Raw genomic sequence first — 12,473 nt, forward strand, 5'->3', positions numbered from 1 at the left:
TAATTCCACACATTCACATTTTACATTTTTCATTGATCTTTTCTCGTAAAACTAACTTGCTTATTTATTTAATAAACGATGTTGTTTTTTGATTACTTTCATTATGATAAATCATACTTCAAAATAGAATTACCATCGCTACAATCTCATATCCTACATTATTACAGTACGTGTCTCGTGACTTTGAAACGGCATATAGGCAAGTTATTGTTCGCAGGGTAATATTCAAGGCTTTGCAAAAACATCAGCCTTCAGAGACCCTAGATGGAGGAAGCTCCCGACAGAGATTTTTTTATCAATGAGAGAGTTGCAATGTATCACCAGCATGGGAAAGAGCATGTTGAACGAATGCTGATAACCTGTGTTGTGCCAGAGAAACCTTCTATACTAAATGGTTTATTTTGTAGTTTAGCTAAAAGGACCCAAAAAAGTTCCTTATGTACCTTTTCGAATGCAACACGTTGCTTTTGAAAAGATACAAAAAAGCATCACTGTTGCGTTTGAAAACATTAATGGCCGGGACACACATATCCGCACCGAGCCCGCGCCACGGCACGGCCATGAGAAAACAAGACGTACTACGGCGAGTGAGAAAACAAATGCTTTCAAACGTGTTGGGACACATACTTCCGCACCGCGACAGTGTTTGTTGCCCGAGCCGTGCCCGCGCCGTCACCGACTAGTTCAGTTTACTTTTTGACGGTAACGGTGCGGGCTTGTTTAACATAGACAGTGAAAAACTTATTGAAGAGATACTGAATTTTCCAGTTTTATACGATCAAAGTGATGAGAAATATGGTTGAACAGGAAATAAGTTAAACCAAAAGTAAAAGTATAACCAAATAATAAGTCAAGCCAAAGGTATGATAGACATAATATAATAAATAATTAAATAAGCAACAAAAAGTATTAAAGAAGGAACCCGTGACTGTGTCTTAAATTTTAAATTTAAAATTAATTACGTTTAGATACATAAGGCAGAAGATAACAATTTTATTGCTGATATATATTTCCGATACATGACTGACTGTTATATTTTTATGCACCGAAATATATACCAGCACTATGATTCTCATCGTCTACAGGTAATTAGTTTAAAATTGAAAAATATAAATTTAAATCGGATGTAACAACTAACAAGCTTTAATAGTGTTATATTATTAAAATAGATTAACACATTCAGAAAATCAGACCACAGTAGCACTACAGAACTGAGACACTGCTGCCGCTCGGCTGTCGCACGGATATGTGTGTTCTCCTACCACCATCACCGTGTCGCCGACGTAGCTCGGCCGTACCTCGGCACGGGCTCGGTGCGGTTATATGTGTCCCGAGCTTTAAGCTCCTTGAGTATCTTTTCCGATGCAACACTTTGCTTTTGAGAAGATACAAAAGAGCATCTGTGGCTTATGGAAACATACATTAAAGCTCCTTGTGTATCTTTTAGAATGCAACACGTCGCTTTTGAGAAGATAAAAAAGAGCATCTGTGGCATATGGAAACATACATTAAAGCTCCTTGTGTATCTTTTCGAATGCAACACGTTGCTTTTGTGAAGATAAAAGAGAGCATCTGTTGCTTATGGAAAGAAACATTTTCAAAAATGTTCGATGTTTTTGAACGGGTAGTATTTTAGAATAGTGGCCCTCCGCCGATAGGCAAAGCTACAGGACCCGGAATGTACTACCTTAATGTAACTTCAAGTACACAGGTATTATTGAACCATTTTTTACTAATTTTGAATGATTCCTATCCTAACAAGTAAATCTATGTACGACCGAATTGTTGAAGATTCAAGGCATCAACTGTGAGCGCAGTCTAGCGTCAAAATCAAATCAAATCAACTTTTATTCAATAATATCACTTAAATGACAAATTCCATTATACAAATGATATTACAGATCATTGAATACAATACTGTTTGCTTAAGAAAAATCTTGTCTGCAAACAGGAGTGTTTTCCAAGTGCATATAGCAGAGCATGTATAAATTATTCAATTAATTACTTAGATTATGTTATAACATAGAGAAAATATAGCATATGAAAATATCTCATGGTATAGGTTGTTTAAGTTCTAAATTTCAAGCCGATTACTGTCGACTACTGTCTATAACTACTGTTTTGGTCGGAAGAGAGTGTAAGAACAGCATAGTATGAGAGACTACCAGTGTCACATAGCTCAAAAAATAACAACAAGGACTATCGGCTTGAGTTAACAATGAAAACTGGAACATATACCATGGGATACCTACTTCTGCTATATTTTCTCTATGGTTATAGCTTGAAAGCTTAGTTTGAACTGACTTGAAGAAGGAGTTTGGTGGAGAAGCGGTGACTAGGAGGAGTGGCCTTTGCAGCATGCTGAGCAGACAGGCGGCGAGGGCAGTGGGGGGGTTGGCCGATGGTCCCAGCAGAGGGGGAGTCAGCTGATCCAACAGCTGGCGAATCCGCTCCACGTAACTACTGTTCTGCACCAGCTGGCCATAAATCTGAAACACATCATCTCTCACTCAGTTGATTGATGCACCAGCGTCCCCTCCAAGCACTCAGCTCTAAATATTATAATTATCTGGAGATAGCACTGGCTCAAAGTCTGTAGACATAAGGTTGGTCACTCATCTATTGAATTTAAGTTGAAATGCAATTGGAGTGGAGGAACTGCAGCCGTGACTTAGGCTGTAGTACAAAGTAGGCTGAATATCACATTCTTGAAAATCATATGGTGACGTATAGTCAAATTATATAACACAAACATGTTCTGACATGCAAGCTTTCTGTTTCTGCTTTACAATAATTATCAAAACATGTAAATCATACAAGCATTTTGCCATTTAAAAGCAAAATCCCAACCTTCTAGCCTACCCTTTCAAACCATTAAGGTTTCTTCATCTTCTAGATCATGTTTATATATTTTGTAGTTTGGCTATACATCAGCTTGTAAATTTCGGGGATAAGATATTTTCATTCTCGTAGAACATGTGATCGATACCAGCATGTATTCAGTGCATTTATATAAATGCAATGCATCGGATTTATCGGGATCGGTTTATTGCAATTCATTGGTTTATTAAGATTGTTTTATCAGTTAACCTGAAATTATAATAGTATAACGTTGTCTACTAACGCTTTTCCAGCGTATCGACTTTTTCATGCCACGTTTTTAGATTCTTGAAAATCATTAAAATCGATGATTCATTCGCTATAAGTACGGAGAATTTTAAAGTTCTAGGTCAATCTTGAGGGAATTAAACGACGATGTATTTGAAGATACAGTGAATAAACTGTATGCTCAGTGTGGTTACTCTATCACTTCTTTACTACACGTGACGTCACGCTGGCGTTCCCCCAACACTTTGAATCTTACACCTGTGAGTAATCAACCTTCTGTCTACTAACGTTGGCACTGGCTAGCTACAGTCCGTGTCAACCCGAGGGTGTGATCACATTGGATATGTGTTAGTGCACGTCAGATTATGCATGTTCCATTGAAACACGTTGTGACTCGCATGTAGCTGCTCACAATGAACGCAACTAGCAAACAGCCAGATTTTGTTTCTCATATGCAAACTTGGTCATGCATAACCAAGCATGCACTTGCACAAATACGCATCCAATGTAATCACACACTCAGTTTGAAGCAGGGGGCTTCAAGCACAATGTTATTTCTAACGAGAATATCAGAATACTATGACCTCACACAATGACATACGCTCTCTTTATCGCTCTTTCTCTCACAAAATTAGCTTTCAGGCCTCTGTGAAATCTGGCAGCTCTGTAATCCATGAGTGCATTGATGTAATCTAAGGTTTGCACAGACTATACTATCATATCCATCTCTATTTGAATGTCCTCCCCAACAGAGTATTACACAGAATATTGTTTTCCATGGGGAAATTTGTATTGATTAGTGAATAGTTGAATGAGTTAATTCTTATTTTTACTCTGATTTTTTTCCAATTCTGGCTTCAATATCTCACCTTTTATATTGTTTTGATTACCCAAGTTTTCAAGTGAAAAGATTAATATTTAATAGAAAGTGCTTTTAGACAATCCATCATATATACAAAATTATATTTTTAATATGTGAATATTTCCTATTTTAGTTATAATAATGTGAAATATTTATTCTATGTTTAGTTTTGAAGCATCTAAATTTAAAAATCTACTTTGTGAAAATACATGAGGACTGAAAATTTTGTGAATTGGAGAACTACAAGATTTAACCTATTTCGGACTATGTGTTATCTAAATTTGAGAGATGAATAGCACAAGGTTACCTTATTTTTCCTCTCCCTATCATTTTGATAATGTACTTATTGTATAAATGAATAAAGAATAATTGCCACATTTGGTGAAGAGGTAGAAAAATGAATAGTTGAGTTATTTTCAAGTAATTTTTGCAATAGTTTTGTAGTGTACTAAATAACTTCAATAATTCATTTTTATACTGAGCTCCTAAGTATTATTTTGTGGGATTATTTTACGAGTTTTGTGAGTATTATTTACGTTGTAAATGAATGATTTATACATCTCAAGTCAAACTTTCAAATGAATAATGCTCAATAATGGTAATAGCTAATTCGAATAAATATTAAATTGAATAAAGTACCTGTATCAAGAAACTAGTTGTTAAATCCTTTGATAGAGCCTTTTCAATTGATTCAGGAGAAGTGAAGACTTCGAATAGCCGCAAGGGTGTTGCCAGAGATTCTCTGCTACTTGATTGGTCCACGAGAAAATTCAAATTAAGATGCAACAGCCTGCTCAATCGCCAACGCCATATTTGACTTTCAGGCTGGTTAACAGTGATCAGAAGTCGTGTGTAGTGCCGTAGGGTATGATTGGAAATCCACAGCTGCAAATTAAAATATTTCAATGGATAAATGTCTACCTCCTGTGAAACAAATTGGTTGACGTAAGATAATCATTAGTTTGTTTTATTTAACTTGACCAACATGATCCAGGCAATAAGATTGAATAATGATTACTACTAAACTTATAATGACAGCATGCTAATTCAAGAATTAAGAATTTTATTTGACGTAAAACTTTACAAAATAACAATAAGCATCGTCAAACAATGAAACAATTTATAATACAACTTCTGTTGTGAGTTACATAAATGAAACAGGTTACATTTAAATATCATAAAATTTACAACTTCATTATACTTATAGTCTAGTTGAAATATGTCATTGTACCAAACCAAGATTGCAATGATTTCTCATCAACCCATATATGATACATCGCATTGCAAAAACTCTTCCGTTGAGTAGAACGCTTTTGTTTTCAGCCAATTACCTAAGACTACTGAATTTTTTCGATGGTAACTTTTTCACACTACTTAGTAATTTGTTGTAGAGAAGAATCTGCTGATACCTATGACTTTCAATGGATTTGTGCAGTCTAACCCTAGGTCTCACAACGTGGTCATTTTGTCTTATATTGTGAGTTTCTTGTATTAGTGTGAGTTTCAGAGATTTCATGATATAAATTAACATTGTTCTTAACAAAAACTAAATTATAAAAAATGTACAGACATGGCAAAGTCATTATTTTGTTTTCCGGGAAAATATTCCTACAAGTTTCATTATAAATCAAATAAAATATTATTCTCATTGCCTTTTTCTGCCAAATGAAGGCATTTTTAGCTGAGGCTGATTTTCCCCACAGTTTAACACCGTAAATGAGATGTGCATTGAACAGACCATGATAGATCATTACAATGACATTAAAAACTCACACAAGCCTTCAATTTTCTCAAAAGAAAAGTAATACGAGCAAGCTTTTTACATACACTTTCAACCTGATGATTCCAAGTGAGTTTACTATCCATGAATATTCCCAGTAGTTTAACAGGTTGAAATAAATCATCGTGCACATTCAGGTTACATTGATTATTAAGGGAAAAATTAATTGCTCTGTTTTATTTCCATTAATAGTCTGCATATTAGCATCAAACCACAATTTTGATTCCTGAAAGCCCCTATCAAGTTTATTTTCAACACTTTTCAAGTCAACATCAGCGTGATCCAAGTTTTGATATTTATAAAGTTTACACAATTATTAGAAACGAGGCGTACAACAATCTGTATAATACCGAAAGTGGTGTTAATTAACATAGACAACCGTGGCTAGCCAGTATATAACTTATCAGTTATCCATAATATTTTCAAAAAGGTTCAACAAAGCTAATGACAGTCACTAAGGCCCTCCAACTTACGAATCGTCTAATACTGAAGTGAGTGATTTCAAAACTCACATAGCTTAAATAAAACAACATAAAACAACATATCAGTAAATGTTTATATCTCCACAAATCTAAAAATACAATTGATTCCAATCTATTCCGAAATTATTGTTTTTCTAGTTACTTGGGTAACTAGCACCTGACAACCATAGGTGCAAGGTTCTAGGTACTTAGTACCTGACAACCATCAATAACTATATGATTGACTTCTTCATCAACCCTCCCAAATGCCAGCCTAGGATTCGAGTAAAGTATCATTCTTGGTGAACAAATCACTTACCAAGCGCGAACCATCCAAACTTCTCTGGTAGAAAAACAAGAGTTTCTGGATAAGAACGGTAAAAGTTGATTCATCGGGAAGATTTGATCCGAGGCGCTTCACTATCTCATCAAATTCCTGACGTTCAATAGCAAGATACTTCTGTCTGCAGAGAAACCTCCGTATAAGAGATTGGATGCAAACTGCACTGTGCTGTCTCTGGCGACTTTCCTGCAATAAATTGCATTATAAATACATCAAAACTCTATCAACGATCAAATAGTTTTGAGAGTAAAACACTTTTATTTCTTCGGCAGTAAAATTTTATTATATTCTTTCATACTAGGCTAGATACTAGGCTTCTTTTATACTAGATTTGGTCACATTATCATCTCACATTGATTAGGTGGTGAAAAGACTCAATACAGCAGTGTTTGCATAATCGAGGTTGATAAGGGAAGTGGGCCTGAGAATAGTTCGAATATCGTACTATGGATATTTTCAGCCAGCTCTCTCGTATGTAAATATCCAAATATCCAAAGTCTTGATCGTTAGCCAGGTGTTCCCGGATGGATTGCGCCAAAGAAATAAGAAACTTTAAACTTATCACAGCCCCTCAAAGCTATCCCCAAGGAAATCACTGAAACTGTAATAGCTTCTTTCAATCAGCCACCTTGACAGCCTGTTCTTGAAAACACCAATAGGAAGATCCCGCACCGAGTCCGGCAGCAGGTTGAACATTTTGAGTGCCAACAATGGGAAAGAGTCCTTTACTTTTGAAAACCTAGTGTGGAATCTCAAACTGTAGCTTTCCGCGGGTACCGTATGAATGTACCTGACACTATGATTACCTGCGGTAAGTGAGCCCAGTATGTACAGCCCGAAGATGGTGTGCACTTTCAGGCGTCTGAAAAGGGGTCGATAATGGGCAATGAAGTCACTGTATGTGATCCGCAGTGCCTTCTTTAAAAGAAGCAGGATACCATTGGAAGGCGGAGAATGACCCCAGATTCGAACTCCATACTCCACATGACTGCCAAATACCACATGATACATCATTAGAAGTCTCTTGAGACTCAGGAGGCTTCTCAGCTTTCTGAACAGCTAGATTATTCTAGACAGTCTCCTGCATACCTGGTCAATATGCGGCTCCTAACTTTGCTTGGCATCGATTCCAAAGCCAAGCAGAGTGACTGTATCGTCCCTTGGAGTGTGGGTACTAAGAGTTCAAAGTATCTCCTGCGTCTTGGCTTCATTTAACTTGAGTTTATTTGCCGCAAACCACTCTTTAGCCTTGGAAAACAGATCCTGTGCACAGCGTTTAGCTTCCAGGGGTCCACTGCCCTTACTAACTATGGTAGTGTCATCAGTAAACAGCAGACTAGAATTCTGTAGGTGGAGATCATTGATGAGTATGACAAATAACAGCGACATTGTATGTGATGACATTCAATGCGTTCAAGTGCAAGTGCACATTAGATTTCAGATACTGCTGTTGGAGAGATATAGATATATCTATCAATAATTAAACACTGGAATGTTGTTTAGAAATATCACGAGTTTATCAAAAAATTACATACCAGTGTGTTTCATTATGCACGTTAGATCATGCATGGGCCGAAAAAGAAAATTTGAAATGTGCCATTGGAACACGTCGTGACTTGTTTGAGGCTGCTCACACTGAACACAACCATCAAGTATAATGTCCAGTGTGAATGTTCATATTGCTCTTAGTTTACAATAAAACATATTCTATTCTATTCTCTTTCCAAGATTCTCATCTGCACGCTTGGTCATGCATAACCAAGCTTGCACTTGTAAATATACGCATTCAATGCAACCAAACACTCAATATTCTATGATGGCCTTCGAATACAAAAACGTTTACTGATGTACAAAAAGCCACCAATGACAACATGCAGAGAGCTATTCAGGGAATCTGCAATAACGAATGGACTACAGAAGTTACCGTACATAGTTAAAACACATGGACAAGGAATATGCTGAGACTCCAACCTCAACGAGATTAGCTCATCTAGAACATATAAGTCAAAGAATCATGAACGCACTACCAGAAGAAATTCTCGATAATTCTTATACAGGAAAAAATCAAGAGACAACTAAAAAATTCAAGAGAGATGCTTTAAAAGTTTGATGAAGTCTTTTTCATATACAGAGTGAGAGATCTTAGAGGTGACCCATGTAAAAATTTGAATAGAGATGATGTCATCAGCCTCAGATCTAAAAAAATAGCAAATTTCCATCATCTGTTGATAATGAAAAAGAGTGGAAGCAAATTAGTTTTAAATGATAAAAATTATGAAAGCTGCTAAAACTGGATACAAATTTTTAATTCTACTCTCCATTTATAACATTTGTGTCACTGTATAATCATAGTAAGTTAGTGCTCAATAATAAGACTAAAACACACTATCAACATTTTTATGTCAGCTTTTAAATGTCAAACTGCAAGTAAATGCTATGAAAAGTTTTTATTCAAAATTTGAAACTATAAAACACGACGGACTACCCACCAAAAGTCATGAATTACAACTATTTTTTTTTCTTAAAACAAATATTGTATTCTTACCTCGCGTTTCATCCTTTCCAAATGTGCTCTTTGTAGCAATTCATTCCGTCCCTCTTTTCTGCTTGCACCAGCTAGATTTTGTTCAGGTGATGATTTAAATTTACCTTCAAAACTATACATTCTATTGATTAATAAAATTTCAACTTGTCAGTATTTGATCCAATAAAAATTCAACTGCCAGCAACTATATCATGAAGAGATTATCACATTTTGAAAAATCTAACACAAGAGAAATAGAGAATACTTAAGGAAAATGAATGTTCAAAATCAACTAAAATTTTGTGATATTTTGCTTTCAATTATTCTAATAGGTTATGTTTCATTCAACACATTTTGTTCAAAAACTATTTACATAAAATAACTGTTCTTTCAGTGCCCACTAGTAACTAAAAATTATTATATCAGATGTAATTTTGAAAAACTTTTTTGAAGAAAAATCAGCAATTAGAATAATATTTTATAAAGTAGAAGGATGAAACTAGCTCAATATTTTTCACTCGCTTGCCACTTGCTTGACATCTTGACAATAATAATAACATGACAAGGAAATTGTAGCAAAGACAGAGACAAGAACAATAGAGAGCTATATGAATCAGCTGATGAAGTTTCAATTTTTCCTTTGTTGGTAGCTGTTTGTAGTAATTAATTAACTTGCTACAAATAATACAGAGCACAGTTCTTCCAAACTATCTATCATAAATTAGACATGTTATTAATGAACTAGCTAAAAAATAAATTTCAATAGGAAGCTCCAACTAAGCAAGTCTATAAATTTATCCTTCAATGCTGTTTCTTACCGCGGAGCGGGAAAACTTTAAAATAGAGTGTAGATAAAAATCCATCGTTATAAATGCACAATAAATTATAGTAATATTATACTGGATTCTGGATATTATTATTTTTATTAAAATACTGTTTCATTGATTGAATTATCATGAATGATTTTTTTTTGTTCATCCCCTCATCTTATTCTTTCCTTGAACTTTTATTCTTAATTTTTTAAATTTACTCTTTTCTATTTATTCCTATGTGAATATTGTCATAAGCTCAATTTTCCTTCATTTTAAAAGTTTAGTTTTATTTCTCTTGGGACAGAAAAGAGTAGTTTTAATTATTCTCAATATGTGGAGGTTGAGTTAATAGTTGAAAATTAGCGTTATTTTGCATGTTTTATAACTTGTAATAATATTTAACATGGAAGAATCTATGGTCCAACATGTGAACTGGTGTCAGGAGAAAATCCAAAGTCTAGATCGTTAGCCAGGTGCTCCCGGATAGATCGCGTCAAAAAAAAACTTTAAACTTGAGAATCAAGATGGCGTGGCATCACAGTCCCTCAAAGCTATCCCCAAGGAAATCACTGATACTTTAATACCTTTTCTCAATCAGCCACCTTGACAACCTCTTCTTGAAAACATCAATAGAAATATGCTAACACTGGGAACGAGTCCTTCACTTTGGACAACCTACAGCGTGGAATACCTTTAATACCTTCTGCTTCATTCATTATCCACTCTTGTGAGATCGATGGCGTCAAAAATCAAAACACATTTAACAAAAACTGTAACAGATCATATGGCAGTGATCCAGTGTACGCACTCTCAGTAAAAATTCGAATTATCACCCATAAATTCATTTACACTGTAATGTGCCTTGGCCCACAGTAGCTTCCGGACGGTTCTCCTGAAGGCGGCCTTATCTAATTGCTTCACACTATTTTAGGCAGCTTGTTGTAAAATTTCAGGGCTGAAATCCTATAACTGGCCTGTGATCGGTGGAGGCGTCTCCTGGGGATATCCAACAGCTCACTGAGCCTGGTGTTGTGGCGGTGGATGTCACTACGGGCAGCTAGAGTATGCTGTATCTTCTTGACATACACCAAGCACAGGATGATATAATGGCTGAAGAAAGTCAGTACACCAAGGCGAGCAAAGTGTGGATACTAATCTCCAACTGTAGCCTTCCGCAGGTACCGTATGAATGCACCTGACATGTACAGACCGAAGACGGTGTGCAGTTTTAGGCGTCTGAAGATGGATTGACAATGGGCAATGAAGTCACTGTATGTAAGGATCCGCAGTGCCTTCTTTTGAAGAAGCAGGATGTCATTGGCATGCGGAGAATGTCCCCAGAAAAGAACTCAATGCCAAACACCACATGATACATTATTAGAAGTCTCTTGAGTCCCAGGAGGCTTCTCAGTTTTCTGAACAGGTAGATTACTCTAGACAGTCTCCTGCATACCTGGTCAATATGCGGTTCCCAACTTAATTTGGCATCGATTCAAAGCCAAGCAAAGTGACTGTTTCGTCCCTTAGAGTGTGGGTACTAAGAGTACAAAGCATCTCCTGTGTCTTGACCTCATTCAACTTGAGATTGTTTGCAGTAAACCACTCTTTAGCCTCGGAAAACAGCTCCTGTGCACAGCGTTTAGCTGTGCTAATAAAATATACACATCAAAATAAAATATAATGGTGAGTGCTGAGTTGGATGTGCTCATACAGGGGTATGATATAGATTTCATACTAAATATATTATACAGTCTCAAACATTAAGATAGCTGGGACATGTACATAGAATGGAACAGGGCCAATCTCTTTAAAATATTGAGGAGTAGGCCGAAGGAGGAAGGGAAGGCGCTGGATGGTTGTGTCATAAAGAACTTGGCAGGATTGGAGGTGAGAGGATGGGAGTCAAAGACTGCTTACAAAGATGAATGGAGGAGAGTGGTAGAGAATGCCAAAGCCCACCTCGGGCTGTAGAGTAAACAAGATAGTTACATGTATGGTAACCGTTTATTACATTTTCAAACATGAACTATTAAAAAATTGATAGAAAAGATTTATACATCAAATTTACAATACTTTACAAGATGAAAAGTTGTCAACAATGAAAATTCTTCATGATCTTAAAAACATTAACGAAAAATACTCCACTACTACTATGATATTATACTTTGAAAAATAGTCTCTCATGTACTCATTTTGTATAAAATTTATACTAGAAAATTACATAGGTTTCAAAGAGACAGTCTACATTTTTACAACTTGATTATACACGCTCAAACTAATAGTTATTTTATCACAGATTTAACAATTAATAAAACTGATTATTTACAACGAGAGAGTCCTCAATATATTACAAATTTACAATATATTACATTAATTATAGGTCATATTATGACCTATAATTTAGGGCCGATTTCCGAGCTCGGGATTCAGGTGAGTTCTAGACTTTAAACAGCTGGAGTCAGAAAATTGGCTTTCCAAAACTGGGCGTAGTCACAATAATGAGTTCAGCAAAATAAATCTTTATTTTCTCATATCTATTATTAGAAATATTCCTAAATAATTCATAATAGCTGAGACTTTACA

General features: G+C 35.7%; 1 protein-coding gene across 2 annotated transcripts in view; it reads right to left on the reverse strand.

Annotated features, from left to right (window-relative positions):
• The window catches only part of LOC111045418 (ubiquitin-protein ligase E3C), a 36,956-nt gene extending 27,328 nt beyond the window's left edge, over positions 1 to 9,628 (reverse strand). For both annotated transcript variants that reach the window (XM_039420640.1, XM_039420639.1), the window contains exons 1-4: positions 9,100 to 9,628; positions 6,531 to 6,740; positions 4,610 to 4,855; positions 2,305 to 2,489 (exon numbers count right to left, since the gene is read on the reverse strand). In XM_039420640.1, the coding sequence (XP_039276574.1) occupies positions 2,305 to 2,489; positions 4,610 to 4,855; positions 6,531 to 6,740; positions 9,100 to 9,219 (761 nt within the window). In that variant the 5' untranslated portion in view covers positions 9,220 to 9,628. The remainder of the gene's footprint in view (positions 1 to 2,304; positions 2,490 to 4,609; positions 4,856 to 6,530; positions 6,741 to 9,099) is intronic.
• Between the last annotated feature and the right edge of the window lie 2,845 nt (positions 9,629 to 12,473).

Source organism: Nilaparvata lugens, chromosome 2 (assembly GCF_014356525.2).
Source record: "Nilaparvata lugens isolate BPH chromosome 2, ASM1435652v1, whole genome shotgun sequence".
NCBI lineage: Eukaryota > Metazoa > Arthropoda > Insecta > Hemiptera > Delphacidae > Nilaparvata > Nilaparvata lugens.